Source organism: Leptodactylus fuscus, chromosome 1 (genome assembly GCF_031893055.1).
Source record: "Leptodactylus fuscus isolate aLepFus1 chromosome 1, aLepFus1.hap2, whole genome shotgun sequence".
In the NCBI taxonomy this organism is placed as follows: Eukaryota; Metazoa; Chordata; class Amphibia; order Anura; family Leptodactylidae; genus Leptodactylus; species Leptodactylus fuscus.
In genome coordinates, this window is record NC_134265.1 from 129130175 (window position 1) to 129146632 (window position 16458).

The 16458-nt window shown below is 39.6% G+C and overlaps 1 protein-coding gene across 1 annotated transcript; it reads right to left on the reverse strand.

The window, feature by feature from the left end:
• Positions 1-1252: 1252 nt before the first annotated feature.
• LOC142203616 (olfactory receptor 6M1-like) lies at positions 1253-14788 on the reverse strand. The gene is made up of 4 exons (XM_075274545.1): positions 14715-14788; positions 11059-11168; positions 4382-4437; positions 1253-2185 (listed from the first exon to the last, which is right to left on the reverse strand). Exons 1-4 carry the CDS (start codon positions 14786-14788, stop codon positions 1253-1255), a joined length of 1173 nt encoding a protein of 390 aa, XP_075130646.1.
• Between the last annotated feature and the right edge of the window lie 1670 nt (positions 14789-16458).

The following is a 16458-nucleotide window of genomic DNA, read 5'->3' on the forward strand; positions in this document are numbered from 1 at the left end:
TTGACTGGTCCTAAAGACTTGTTATCACTCCTGAAGTTTTTTGTAACAAATATTTGTATTCCCCATAAAATAAGAATTCTGGAGCATCTTTTGTTAGAACTCTGTGTTATGCCATTTTTTTGTGATATTCCTTATTTTATTTCTGATATTATTTATGAATAAGTTTCCAAGTGAATGTTACTATTCCACTTTTCACAAGAGGGTGTCCATACACTGGACATTGTCCGGTCAGTGCTGAGAGTGCTTTGTCAGGGAATTTTATTACCCAATGTACTCATAAATTTCTATAAGGAATAACAACACAATGTACATTTCTAAGAAAAGATTTGGTTTTCCATGGGTAATGGAAGACTGTATATCAGTGATTCCCAAAGTGGTCTAGGTCAACCCCAGGGGTCTCAGCCGGTGCACCGAAACCAGTAAAATTTTGAAAGTGGTCTACGAGAAAAAAAAGTTTGGGAACTTCTGCTGTACATAAACAGATTTATCAAGTGAGATAAAAGGTCTTCTAAAGGCGTGTTTTTCACAGAACGTTCACAGAGCTTTTCTCTGCAGACTTTCTGCCCCTATTATACCTGTACAGAAAATGCCAGTGTTTCTGTACATACTGTATAATTGACATTGTGTGATTTTCAAAAATGTAGCTTTTCTGCTGCAGGTTTTTTTCTGCAATGTGTGGATGGGATTAGTCAGAATCCCATCCACTTTGCAGGTAATGTAAAACACAGCATTTTTCTACTGCGTTTCTACCACAGCCAAAACGCTGCGTTTTCGAAACCTAGGGCCCCAGCTTTGCAGTGTATCTTCAATGTAAAACATCCTTTTGTGACTGTATAATAGGTCATACATCATATTAAAGGGGAAACGCTTCTTTCTCCAGTCATCAGGCTTCTTTCATCTTTCCTTCTTTTAGAGTTACTTCTAACTTAGAATCTATGTAGAGGGGAAGGCAGGCTGGTGGAGGAGACTAAAATACTGCTGTTGCTAAACTCTGCTACAATCAATGAGAAAGATCATTTTGGTGCTACTATTCTTAATCTGTACAGTAGTAGGGTGTGTGTAAAGTTGGGTATGAATGACTGAATTTATTAGCGATAAGATTCCAGGTGAAAGAAGGGGGAGTAAAACAGTCTGATAAGTGGAGAAAGAAGCATTTTTCTTATATAACATATATAACATATCAAATATTTACCTGTACTATTCATTTATGAAAGCATATTTTATAATTAGCAGTACTTATTGTCTTGTCTCATTAAAGGGGTCTTTCTTTTAGAAAAAGTATTTTTAAGGCAGTTTTAATATTCTTATTTCGAAGGCTGTAAATAATAGGATTTAGTAAAGGAGTCACCACGGAATAAAAGACTGATACTATTTTGTCATAACTGGATGTATTAGCTGAGGGTCTCACATACATGAAAATAAGAGAACCATAAAAAATACCAACCACTGATAGATGCGACACACAAGTAGAGAAAGCTTTTTCTCGACCATTATTCGTCTGGATCTTCAAAATTGTTGATATTATAAACAAATATGAGATCATTGTTGCAGAAAAGCAGGTTAAGATTATAATCCAGGCCTGGCCAAAAAAGCATTTCATAGCCAGAGTGCTATCAGAACAGGATAATTTTATAAGGGATCCAAAATCACAGAAAAAGTGATCAATAACCTTTTTTCTACAAAAATACAATTTTGACACAAAAATTGTGGGTAAAAGTGGCATGAGAGAACTGGTTATCCATGATGTGAGTGTCATGGTGTAACACAAGTTGTGAGTCATTATGGATGTATAACGTAAAGGATGGCAGATGGCCAAGTAGCGGTCATAACCCATCATGGCAAGAAGTATGTTTGCCATACAGCCAGACAATAAGATGAAATAGAACTGAATTATGCATTCATAGAAGGAGATATTAGTTTGTACGCTAAGAAGATCCGCCAGCATTTTAGGGACGATCACAGTGGTGCATCCAATATCCATTAGCGAGAAGTTGGAAAGAAATAGGTACATAGGAGTATAGAGGCAGGAATTTTTCCTGACTACAGTTATTATGAGGAAGTTAGCTGCCAATGTAATAAAGTAGGACATCAACACTAAGGTAAAAACGATAACTTTTATGTTTGTAGGAAGAGGGAATCCAAGAAGAGTGAACTCTGTGATCTGTGAAATATTCAGCACCATCATCTATACCTAGAAGGATAGATACACAAGTTTAGTGAAATAAAGAAAAATTGACTTTAAAAATGTACATGTTCAAAAATTATTTTGGATTTCATGACATTGTTGAATACCCAAGAATCTGCAGGGCTTTTTTGAATTTTTATAAAGCCATGCAGAAAATGCACCAAAATTCTTCCAGTGCCTCCTGTAATAGATTTGGTATACGTTGCTAAACTTCTTTGACACTTTTTCTGTTCTTACACAAAGTGTGTGTCCTACCATGTGTCCTACAATGTTTATGTTGAGAATGTATTATGCAAAGCCTGAAATCTGCTGATCAGTGGCGTAACTATCGTAGAGGCAGCGGAGGCGGCTGCCACAGGGCCTGGGCCATTAGGGGGCCCGGTGACAGCCGCTACCGCTGCGTTTTTTGTTTGTTTTTTTAAATAGGCCGTTACGGGCCCTATTCACTTGCCGATCCTGCCTGGGCCTGGATTGGCAAGTGACACCGCGGGCCCCACAAACACTATCATTATCTTTGCAGACCCCCAAGTATAATGATTGGCGGACCGCGAGAGGTAAAGGAACCTAAAAATACTGTTACTTACCTCTCCACGATCCTGCCAGGCCTCCGTCATTCGTGTCTGACGTCTCTGACATCACATGACCCAGGCCTGCTTCCCGGGTCATGTGACGTCCGACGTCATTAAAGCAGGACAAGAGCGGCGGCCGACAGCATAGGAGCCGGGGAACAGGTAAGCAACTGTTTCTGGTTTTTTTATGTTTTTATTCCCCCGGGTCTCCGATTATTATATTCTGGGGTCTGAAAAGACCCCAGAGTATAATAATTGTTTATGGGTGTCCACAGTGGGACATAATACTGTATACAGGGGACACTATTGGGGATAATACTGTGTGCAGGGGCCACTATTGGGGATAATACTGTGTGTGCAGGGGACACTATTGGGGATAATACTGTGTGTAGGGGCCACTATGGGGGATAATACTGTGTGCAGGGGACACTATTGGGGATAATACTGTGTGCAGGGGCCACTATGGGGGATAATACTATGTGCAGGGGCCACTATGGGGGATAATATGTGCAGGGGCCACTATGGGGGATAATACTATGGGCAGGAACCACTATGGGGGATAATACTGTGTGCAGGGGACACTATGGGGGATAATACTGTGTGCAGGGGACACTATGGGGGATAATACTGTGTGCAGGGGACACTATGGGGGATAATACTGTGTGCAGGAGACACTATTGGGGATAATACTGTGTGTAGGGGCCACTATGGGGGATAATACTGTGTGCAGGGGCCACTAAGGGACATAATACTGTGTGCAGGGGCCACTAAGGGACATAATACTGTGTACAGGGACCGCTATGGGGGATAATACTGTGTTCAGGGGACACTATGGGGGATAATACTGTGTGCAGGGGCCACTATGGGGGATAATACTGTGTGCAGGGGCCACTATGGGGATAATACTGTGTGTAGGGGCCACTATTGGGGATAATGCTGTGTGCAGGGGCCACTAAGGGACATAATACTGTGTGCAGGGGCAACTAATGGACATAATACTGTGTGCAGGGCTTACTAAGGGACATAATAGAGTGCGAAGGAGGGGGTCGGTCGAGGTCTTCGGAGTCAGTTTGGGGGGGGGGGCATGTCAAAAGTTCCCCACAGGGCCCCGCCATTCCTAGTTACACCACTGCTGATGATGATGTCAAATGAAAAGTGCAACCAATCTGATTTCTCATATCTGAATTGCTTCCATTGGCTTCGAAATGTAATAGAATTCCTATTTGTATTTACCTATTATATAAAAGCAATGTTAGATATATCAGCCAGGTACATTATTTGCTAACACATAACCATACCTCCCAACTTTTAAAGGAGATAAAGAGGGACAAAATGTTGGCAGGCCACGGCAAATTTTACCCCAACCGACTTTTAAATTGACTACACCCATTTCAATCTATTTCTCATTGGGTACACCCTGCACCCCATATAGTCTATGGGGCCCATGTGTTTTCACTACACACCGCTTGCAAATGCGTGGCAGATGTGTACCAAAGGTAAGTCCTACATCCACTGCTTTCTAGTTAGGCTTATGTCACTGGCAGTATTACTCAAAACACTTTCTTGGAGTTTGTAGACTTCTGGCTTCTTTCTTAGTTTTCTAAAATCTTGCTTATCTTTCACTTACTTTGTCATTGGTACTGATGTGTATCCTGGCTGCTGACTGTTTTCGAGCCCACCATACTAGCAAAAATAGAGAAGAAACCAAGTCGTAATTTCACGGCTGCCCTCCCTGGATGAATTTTTACAGGAGCTTCTCCTCATAAGGAGAATGGAGGCCCTGGTTGTGGAAGATTCCCCAGATCCCTCCAAATGTGATGCTTTCTGGCAGCCCTGGGTAGTGTTTCAGGAACTGTCAACTGAGTTGTCCTCCTTTTTCTCCTGATTGGAGGAACTTTCTGTTTTTGCTTCCCTCCTCAAAGATTGCTGGTGGTCTTACCCTCTTCCCGATGTTGCCTTGTTCTGACGGGACGTACCTGTACGTTCAGTCAGAACACAGCAGCTGCACGGAGATCGTGCAGCTGCTTTCAATGGGAGCCGGCTGTAACTTCAGCCGGAGCTCCCAGAGAGATGGCAGGGAATATTTATTACCTCCCCTGCTATCTCGATCGCTGTGTATACAGCGCTCAATGAGCGCTGTATACATGGCTATGGACGCTGCCATAATTCAGCTGCCCTCTGACCCGGCGGACACGTGATCCGCCAGGAGCAGAGTCTTGCAAAAGCTGCTGGGTCCTACAGGACCCCAGATCAGCTCAGTAAGCTGTATATACAGCGTGCAGGAGGCTGTATTTCTCCTGCAACTGGGGTTAAATGTAGCAGCCCCAGTTATAGGAGAAATCAGCCTCAAGTACAAAAAAAAAGTGATCAGATGTCCCTAAAGGTCATATAATAAAAAAAGTTTAAAAAAAATGTAAATATAATAATAATAAATAATATGCTAATAAAACGCTGTTATTAAAGGTTATAGCACCACCCCCGACAACACCATACAAAATAAAAATTACCGTAATGGAGAGGAAAAACTATATTATAAAGTTTTTCAGTGACACTTTGTGTTATTAAATTTAAAAAAAAATAAAAATTGAAAACCAGATACAATTTCCCTCCTATTTTGTTTATATTTTCCTGGATATAAAAAAAATGAAAACACATTTGAAAATAAAAATAACATAAAAATAAAGCCCTATGTGTCCCCGAAAAAAGACGCAAAAATTAGTTGACTGAGACATACGAGAAAAATTTTACAGACCTCAAAACCGCACATACAAAATAAACCTAAAATGTGTCTGGTCCTGGACCACAAATTGGCCCGGTACTGAAGTGGTTAAACTGCTCGAGGGGTCCTCCCCTGGCCTTTTGTTCATTGGTGAGCCCTGCGTGCCCTGTAGCTTTGTTTTGTTTATATTGTGTTCCTTTTCGTGTTATTTCTTTTGTTCCCCTTCCTTGTTTTTTTATTGCTATAAAAAAAAACCTTAATAAACTTTGATTACACATAATTTCCCGGCTGACCAAAACCCTGCATATAATAGCACACAAGGGTATGCATGCAGTTCTAAAACTTAACATTTAATTCAAAATTTTAAAAAGCTCCAAATACAACAGACATTGTATTAATATAGGCCTATAATCATATACAGACTAATCTGCAAAACCTGGTGACAAAGGATCTTAGATACAGGAGCAAATATATCACACATGAGTCCCAAAGAGCCTGCAATATAAAGGAAAAAATGATTCAAGCTTACCAGACAAGGGGATAAGACCTGGTGGTAGCAGACAAAGTTGGGATATTGAGGCAAATGTACACTGTTCCCATTATGCCATAGATTCCTCACCCTGGGGTATAATTTGACTCCTGCCCTTACAAGGGCAGTACCCAGGCTTACCCTACAAAAAAGCCCTACTGTTAGAGAAGTGCCAGGACAGCAATTCCCCAGTAGCTGCTGGAAACCCTGGGAAGGGGCACAAGAGACAGTGAGCCCTAAGCTGAAACCCCCCACTGTCCCTTCCTGCTTGCCTGGTCCTATCCTATATAATAGGCGGCAACTGGGCAACAAGCCCTACCTATATACGTGAAACACAAAACGCAGACAAGACAAACAACACAAAGGGAGGTCAGCAAGCCAGGGTTCGGTAACAGTCAAGCTATGCAGTGCCAAATCAAAATCCACAGAATAGTCAATAAAGAAAGCCAGAGGTCGGAAGTCAGTAATATAATAGTAGAAGAGAAGCATAGCAGGGACAAAGTCAATAGCCAGCACGTCTATGTGGGCTGATGGCCTGTATATAGGAAGCCAAAGACCTGCCCTAGGCTTGATTGGAAGACAGGCTGTCAGTCACATGGCAAGACTAGAATTAACCATCTCATTAACAGAGGCAAACAAGGTGAAGGAGATGGGTGTAGTGGAAATTCAATTACAGAAATAGAGCTGTGTCCACATAGTGCAACCAAAAACTCTAAGCAAGGAATCAAACTCAACACGCCTCCTGCACCACAGCATGCGAGCAGAATGTGGCGCAGTGACCTGAACAGGCAGAGACGTTACACCTACTTTTTCCTGTCTTTTTTGAGCAATCTGTCTGCAAACTGCATTACAGGTGTAGGAGATACTAACTGGACTCTTAACAGTCACACTTAAAAGTTGCAATAAACTTCTAATTTACTTTTTTAATGGTATTTGTTATCAGCTATAGCATTGTTGCAGCAATGTTCAAGCTAAAGGGGTGTGACATCTAAACTATATGTAAAACACAAGTACTAGGAAGACAACACATTGTTCAGCATTTACAGTCTTGGTGGCAGATGACCCTGTCTGTCCCCTGCCACCAGCATCTATCTATATTTTGCTGCACTCCTATTTCCTTTCCTCCTTCAGCTACTTACTAATAACTTTTGTAGTGATACTAACTCTACATCTGCATCCTCAATATTAGCCAAACACACATGTTTATAGGGTTTTAAGCTCAAGACTAACCTGCCTGACACTTTTCCTCCAACTCCTTTTTTATCCATTATCAAACTACTGGATTCTGAGTTTGCCCACCACCACCCACCCCTCTTCATTGGCCTTTGTCAGTGAGCATTACACTTTATACAAATACTCAGCAAAAAATAAAGTAAAATGTATGATTGGTATCCCCAGGTCTGAAAATGCTTGAGCTATTAAAATATAAAAGTATTGAATCTATATCGTGAACACCAAAATGGTGTTAATTCCAGACACAATTAATAAAGTCATCAAAAAGTTAACAATGCCCCCAAAATGGTGTAAATATAAACTACAGCGTTTTATGGAAATATAAAAATTTTTGGTGTCAAAATAATGCAAAACAAAGAAACTTTTTTTCAAAGTGTTATTTTTAAACACAACAAAAACTATATAAATTTGGAATCACTGAAATTGTACTTATATGCAGTATAAAGTCAACCTGTCATATGTCATTTTTACCATACAGTAAATGTCGTAAGAATAAAAACAATCCAAAAAAAATCGTATAACTCTTTCCACTTCCTTCCCTCTAATAATTTCTCCAGTTCTCTAATATATTTTAAGGAATATTAAATATTAGAAAATATAAGAAAATAAATAAAAATGTTTTTGAAAGGCTTTTGGAAAGTATGAAGTGATAATAAAAATGCAAAGTAAAACAAAATGGAATCCCTTTTTCCTCTTTAAGTTGTGAACTATATGATAGATACCTGTTACATTATAGCATGTCAGAGTCTGATTTTATGGATTGTTAGATTCGTCTTAATAGCAAGTCTGCAGAAAGTCTTGGAGTCGAGGAGTTCTCCGGTCTCCCTACTTCTAATGCCTCCAATAGCTACTTATATTTACTTTCTTAATGTCTCTGAGGGATTTGCCCATAGGGAGATCTTCCAATAACAATTGGAAAAATACTGACAGCTGTTAAAAATATATATTTAAATATGAGTTACAGATAGATGTAATTTACATTTGTCTAATAGTAGAAGATGCAGTTACCATGAAACATGGCTTACTAGAATCAGGGCATTGTAGCACTCTTTTATCAGCGCATATTTCTTCAATTCTGTTTATTTGTGAGTTGAGGCTTAAAACGTACATCATTGGCATCATTAGATGACCTGCTATGACTCTAACAGTGTTTGATCAAATAATTGTAATAATTTATTAGAGATCTACCTTTTGCCATTCCTCAGTTATTCCTCCTACAAATGTATAAATACATTTACAACTAGGTGTTGCCAGTTTTGGGGGTGTAACACTATACACTGTGACACCTTCCAATAAGTCCTGACTGTTTAGGCGCACAACCATTTGACAGGCAGAATGGTATTGGCCAGGGGTCAACTGAGTTACTACACTGCTCCAAATAAAAAAAATAAAGGTAACACTGAAATAACACATCCTAGATCTGAATGAATGAAATATTCTCATTGAATACTTTGTTCTGTACAAAGTTGAATGTGATGACAACAAAATCACACAAAAATCATCAAAGGAAATCAAATTTATTGACCAATGGAGGCCTGGATTTGGAGCCACCCCCAAAATTAAAGTGGAAAAACACACTACAGGCTGATCCAACTTTGATGTAATAAGATTGCAAGGAAGAAGAGGCCTTACTAGGTTCCATATACGAGATCCAAAGGGACCACTGGGCGCGAAATTTGGAGTAGGTACTTCACATTTAATGTAAAGTTAAAGGTGAAATAACTTTTAAAATACTAGTCCTGATTTCAAAATGATTACTCTTCCAAGTATATAGATACTATTTATACTCATGTGCTATTTAAAACTCCAGTCAGGGGCATCTGCAGGTTCATGGGGGTAAGGGGAGAACATGGAGCAGGGAGTGTATCTATGGGGAGGGGGCATACCATACTCCCACACAGTATAACACCACCTTTACTGGCCCTCACACACTATATCTGCTCCTTTATTGATCCCCACAGAGTATGGTGGCCCCCATACAATATACTGGCCCACATATAGTATACTGCCCCCTTTCTTGTACCTTACAGAGTACTGTATATTTCACTATTTATTGGTACCCATACAGGATACTGCCCCTTTTATTAACTCCCATACAGTATATTGCCACCTTTCTTGGTCCTGACACATATATCACCCATTTTGTTGACCCCATGCAGCATGTCTCCTTTATTAGTTCCCACGGAGTATATTGCTTCCTTTATTGGCCCCCATACAGTATACTGCCCCCTTTATTGCACCGCACAGAATACATTTCACCTTTATTGGTCCATATACAGTATACTGCCCAATTAATTGGTTCTTACACAGTATATTGCCCCTTTTATTGACCCCCATTTTTGCTACTGCTTTCACCAAAAATTGATTGGTTTGTCTTCCTGGACATTCCGGGAAATTTCAACCTAAATTGTTACGTTTGTAAAATTTGTAGATCTGCACAAATTAAATCAGATAAACTTGATGGGAAACACCTAGGAAGTAGAGATGAGCGAGTAGTGTTCAGTATACAATGGTATTCGAAATACTCGTACTCGATCGAGTACCACTCGCTATTCGAAGGGAAAAGTTCAATGCAGAACCAGCATTGACTGGCCGAATGCTATACAGTCGGCCAATCAATGCTGGTTCTTCTCCTACCTTTAGAAGTCTTCTCCGTGCAGCTTCCCCGCGGCGTCTTCCGGCTCTTCATTCACTCTGCCAGGCATCGGGCCTGGGCAGAGCCGACTGCGCATGTTCGCTTGTAGTGCAGGGACGCTGCACGGAGAAGACTTCTCGGAGGATCCAGCCCAACCCTCACTCATGGACTTGGTAAGTATAATTTGATCGAATGTTGCCTACCCCTGAAACAAGCATTTTCCCCCCATAGACTATAATAGGGTTCGATATTCAATTCGAGTAGTCGAATATTGAGGGGCTACTCGAAATGAATATCAAATCTCGAACATTTTACTGTTTGCTCATCTCTACTAGGGAGCCATTACTTTCCATTATAGCTGTTTATTGAACACCTATTTCAAATAATTCCCTATGCAGATCCAATCTAGATGGGGGGGCACTGACAATCAGTAACAAGATATACAAGAATATAGTCAACGGGTGTTCATTAAAGAGGCCCAGAGGTTGTCCAACTTATACCTTCTCCATAGAGAGGATTTGATCTCACTCAGACGCATTAAGATATGATGTATGGCAAATGATCTGTACACCAAGTGTCATCTATGGTTTGATAAGTCTGTTTTTTCACCATTATCCCTGATTAGGGAAATTTCCCTGAAGTATCTTTATATGTCTTCATTTTAGTATTGTAATTGTTGTTGTTGACGGAGTAGATAATGTGCGCATTCTGCTGAGTTATCATAATGGTCTATGCAAAATATGACATTTAGATACTCCAGCCTCTTATAAGAGAATACTCAATGGGGGGCGGGTGGGAAGGTATAGGGGATAGCTATTTGACTGTTTGTTTTTCTTTTGTGAAACTGACAAAAATTTAATAAAAACTACTTAGTTTAAAAGAAAGATAAATTTTATTGCAGATCACAAATATAGAACATTCTATAAGAGAGAATATAGAAGAGGCAGCTAACCTAAGACATGGCTTACTTGAATCAGGCATTGTAGCACTCTCTTATCAGCACATATTTCTTCAATTCTGTTTATTTGTGGGTTGAGGCTAAAAACGTACATTATTAGCATCATTAGATGACTTGCTAGGACTCTAACAGTGTTTGATCAAATAATTGTACACCCCATAACATAACAATTTCTAAGCATCTTTTATTAGAGTTCTACCCTTTGTCATTCCTCCTACAAATAAATTTACAACTGGGTGTTGCCAGATGGTTGTAGCTAATGAGATAAATGTCAGGGCTGTCCAATATAGAACCAAATCCCTTGAGATCCAGTTCAAATGTCCCTTCAATGAGCAGACACCTGACATAAAAGAAAGGTATATACACTTAGTAATTGATGGCTTGAGGTCAACCAAAACAAGGGAATGTGTTAAATCTGACAGTCTAACACCTACCAATCTCATCTGAATCTCTTGTTTTATCACTAATATTGATAGATTACATCAAAGTAATCAAACAAATGATAATAATTAGAGATGGGCGAACACTAAAATGTTCAAGGTTCGAAATCCAATTCGAACAGCCGCACACTGTTCGACTGTTCGAATGGGTTTCGAACCCCATTATAGTCTATGGGGGAAATGCTCGTTTCAGGGGTACACAACATTCGATCAAATTCTACTTACCAAGTCCATGAGTGAGGGTCCAGCTGGATTCTTCTCTCTGCGCAGCATCCCCGCATCCTCTTCTGGGCTTGAATTCACTCTGCTAGGCATCGGGCCTAGGCAGAGCCAACTGCACATGCACGCGCTACAATGGCCACTTACAGTGTAAGCGGACATTTTCTTGTAGCGCTGACATGCGCAGTCGGCTCTGCCCAGGCCCGATGCCTAAGCAGAGTGAATGCAGAGCCGGAAGAGGACGCGGGGACGCTGCGCAGGTAGAAGACTTCTAAAGGTAAGAGAAGAACCAGCATTGATTGGCAATATATAGCATTCTGCCAATCAACGCTGGTTCTGCATCGAATCTTAACTTCGAACAGCTAGTAGTATTCGATCGAACACCTACTCAATCGAGTACTACTTGCTCATCTCTAATAATAATAATATATATATATATGGCATAATTGAGTGTGCTACATCTATAAGTAAATGTTTTAAATTTGTTGCAACTAATGATATCTCTGGAAATAATACAGGTAGAAACAATCATCTTGTTGTCATATACAAGTAGAGAACCTCACCTTTGCTATGACATATTATACTGTTCTGTGTTTTAAAATGACCAAGATGAAACTGTCTGAATTAAGTGACAATCAGCCTCAGCTTCCCTGCTATTGGGGAATTGCTAGATGAATAATTCTCCAGTAGCTGCTGGTGAAACCTGGGGAGAAGGGAATGATAAGACAATGAGTCCTAAAACTGAGCCCATCCCCAGTTCCTGCCTATTTTCCTCATCTACTTTAGGCAGTAAGGGACAACTTACTATGATAGTCCCTTCCTATGATAAAGTGATAACACAGAACACAGAGAAGTCAAACACAAAAAAAGGGAGGTAAGCTTGCCAAGGGGTTGGAACCAGTTGAGCAACGAGGTACAGAGTCGGAATCCAAGAGAACAGTCACAAGAAAAGCCAAGGGTCAGAAATATAAATACAAACAGCAAACAGTATAGAGCCAGCACACACAGAAAGGCAATAGCAAGCATTAGGGAGTGGGATGAAAATTTTTTTAAAGGAATCCACCCTAGATTTGAATAGCCAGGAAGAATTTCAATCAAAAGCACCAAGCTAACTCCCTAGTAGCCAAAGGAACAAAAGCACTAGCTGGACAGACACACAGCGACGGATCCTCAGCTGTGCTACAACAACAGGTGCAAAGGGTAACAACTGAACATGACTCCTGTGCCGAAGCATGTGACCAGATGATGGCGCCAAGGCCCGAACAGACAAAAATGTTACACCTGTATTATGCAAGAACCTGTACAACACTGTATGCCGATAAAGAGCAGTGAGATAAACAAGGGATTTAATATAAATGGGATAGAATGTCAATAAAATATAACATTTATTTGATGCCAAAAAATCTAAGGTTGTTCAAAAGTTTCAGAAAGTTTTAAAAGAAACGGGGATCAATCTCAGTTAACATTTATGTTTCAAGAGTTTTATTTTAATTTTTTTTTGTAAATGAAATATTCAAATGTGGACTTTTTAAAAAATATCTTTTTCACTGTTCTTTTTAGGGCTTGCTTTATTTCTTCATTCCTGAGACCGTAGATAATAGGATTCAAAGTAGGTGTAATGACACAGTAGAACATCGACACTATCTTGTCTACTTGGCTTGGAGCCGTGTGGTCAGATCTGACATACATGAAGATAATGGATCCATAAAACAAGGAGACAACTGTGAGATGAGAACCACATGTAGAGAGCGTTTTTCTCCTTCCTCGTGGAGAAGGTATTTTGGCAATAATAGATATTACCAGTCCATATGATGTATTAATAAAAATAAGATTTCCTAATATGACAAGGCAGGCTAAAAGGAAAAAAACTGTTTCCATCACGTCGATATCTTTAGTGTTACAAAAGTGGTGAAGTAATGGAGAAAACTCACAGTAGAAGTGATCAATTGTACTAGAACCACAAAAAGAAGACATTGAAAGAAATATGAGTGGCATCAATGGGGCCAAGAAACCCCCTATCCAAGATCCTAAAACAAAAGCTATACAAGCCCTATGTGTCATAATATTGTTATATCGTAAGGGGTTGCAAATGGCCACGTACCGGTCATATGCCATGGAGGAAAGTAAGAAATTTTCAGCTGAGCCAAACACAAAAAGGAAATAAAACTGTGCAACACAAAATCGGACAGGAATAATTTTATCATCAACTAATAAATCTCTAAGCAATCTGGGCACAGTGACTGATACATAGCAAATCTCCAAAAATGAGAACGTGCTAATGAAAAAGTACATTGGACTATGCAGTTTCTTATCCCAGTAAGAAACTATCATTATAAGAATATTGCAAGCTATACACATTAGATAGATTGTCAAAAATACAACAAAGAGAAATGGTTGAATATTTTTTGAGACTGGAAATCCCAAAAGGATAAAGTTCGAAACGAGACTCTGGTTCAAAAATGTCATATCTGAAGAGAAATATGTGACATAATCAAAATTATTATTTTCGAATGTATGCGCTATGGGATAAATATATACACAGTATACAGCCCCTATTGCCACTGTTTTTTTGTTCACCGATTGTTTTCAATCATATTATATGCTACGTATACTGGTACTTAGCCATCTTCCATTAACAAACACAATTTATTTGCTGTTACATGGGTTTGATCCCATTCAAAAGAATAGAGAACAGCACCAAATTTATATTCCCTCTCATCGGATGTAGATTTCAGACACAATTTCCTCCAGTTACACCAATTGTATGTAATAAAACCACAGCAGTAGTTACCAAAAAGTTGGAGCACTATGTGAAATGTATAGAAAACAAGAATGCTATGATTTGAATATAGCCATATTACCATATTTTATTCACAATGGAACATAGAACACATAACAGAAGTGAGGGCCACACCTTCCATGAGGTGTCTTAAGACTACAGCCTCAGGCAGTGCCTCCTGGCATAAACTGAGTGGCGGTATTTTTTTAATCAACTGCTACCTATTAGATTTTTCCAATAGGAAGCTGATGATATTTTATTCAACGATCTTTGCTCTGTCCAAACAGACCTCTACTTCTTCCTCCAGAGGGTGCTGCAGCATTCTTCAGCATCTGCGCCCTGGAGGTAGAAGGGAAGTGCAGACATGACAGGAGTGGGGATTGGCGAGTAAAACAAACTTGTGAAGCACCAGGAGAGGTTAGTAAAAACAACAAACAGTTATATTTACCTCTCCTGGGCATCCAGAGATCCCCCAGCATCCTCTTCAATCCTCTTCCAGCCTACATCTAATGTGATCCCCATAGCATATGATATCAGACAAAAGCCTGAGGAGGATGTCGGTGACTGCTGAATACCATGAAAATGCCCAGAAGAGGTGAGACAAGGTGAGTATGTACGAGTAAGTATGAGTATATTTGCTATTTTTCCTCACCTCCCCTGGGCCTCCCCTTATTATACTTTATAGTAAAGGCAATGTACTATTTGGGGCCCAGTAAAGGGGGTGTTATATTGTGTAGAGGCCAGTAAATGGGTGTTATACTATAAGGGGATTGGTAAAGGGCATAATATACTAGGGGGCAGTGAAGAGGGCAATATACTGTGTGGGGAACAATAAATGGGGTAATACACTGTGGAGGCCAGTAAAGGGGGACATTATACTTTTTGGGAGCCAATAAAGGGTTAATAAATTGTGTGTGGGGTCAGTAAAGGGGATATCATACTGCGAGGGAGTCAGCAAAGGGGGTAATATACTTTTTGCCAAATAAGGGGATTTTTTTAACTGTAATTAATGGGGGGGGGGGACAATCATGGGACCAAAGATCATCAGGTCGGGTATTTTGGGTGGTGGAGTGCCTTACCTAAGGTTGCCTCAGGCAGCAGAGAGGTGAGGTTCATCTGTCAGAGGATGATATTTAGAAATGTTTCCATTTGATTTGAAAAATAAAGAAAATTGATTTAGAAATTGATGGCAGCTACACATCTCAAAATATCTAAGACACGGCCATGTCTACCATTGTTTAGCACCCCCTCTTCTGTAATTGTCTGGAAAGAAAGAAATTGCTGGAGTAGTGAGATGTAAGGTTCTAGCTACTCAACAGTCCTGGGTCTTCTTTGTCAGAATTCTTGTTTCAAAGTGTACCAAATGTTTTCTATTGGTGAAAGGTCTGGACTCAGGGCAGATGAGTTCAGAATCTAAACTTCTTCTTCAAAGCCATGTGGTTGTAATACATGAAGTATGTGGTTTAGCATTGTCCTGCTGACCTATGCAAGCCCTTCCATAAAAGAGACATTACATGAATAGAAACATATTTTGTTCATTAAACCCCTATATGCTGCTCAGCATTGATAATGCCTTTCAAAATGTGCAAGATGCTTACACCATAGGCAGTAATGCAAACCTACACGATCATTCCATATTAAATGAGTTTTAGCCCAGAGAAGACAACGTTTCTGGATTGTGGTTATGTATGACTTCTTCTTCATATCATACAGTCTTAAATTGCCTATGTGGTAGTATTCCTGAACCCATGCAGTGACTTAAATTACCAATTCATGACTGTTTTTTAATGCAGTGCCACTTGAGGGTACCTAGATCATGAGGATCCAATACTGCCGGCTATGTCCCTTGGGCACATGAATTTCTCCAGATTCTCTGAATCTTGTGATGACATTATATAATGTAGATGTTATTATATTCAAAGTCTTTTCAGATTTACTTGGAGGAAAAAATGTTTGACCCTCCAGCTGTTTATCATTGGTACCACTTACTTTTCCAACCTTTTGTTAACCCTATCCCAACTTTTTTTTAGATGTGTAGATGCCATTCATTTATAAACAAGTTAAATTTCTCAAATGAAATATATCATTTTCTTATATGAGTTCTGTGTTAATATGGTTAAAATAAAGATGATTCATTTCATGTTTTCTTTACATTCTACAAAGCATCCCAACTTTTTTGAAATTGGGGTTAT

What these genes read in the sequence shown, in the direction of transcription:
- LOC142203616 (XM_075274545.1), bottom strand. Translation starts at nt 14,788, where the DNA reads ATGGGGATCACATTAGATGTAGGCTGGAAGAGGATTGAAGAGGATGCT. An exon ending in CCATCTGGCAACACCCAGTT is followed by an intron (nt 4,438 to 11,058) that starts GTAAATTTATTT and finishes TATTTTTGCTAG; the next exon opens with TATGGTGGGCTCGAAAACAG. An exon ending in ACATCAGTACCAATGACAAA is followed by an intron (nt 2,186 to 4,381) that starts GTAAGTGAAAGA and finishes TTCTAGGTATAG; the next exon opens with ATGATGGTGCTGAATATTTC.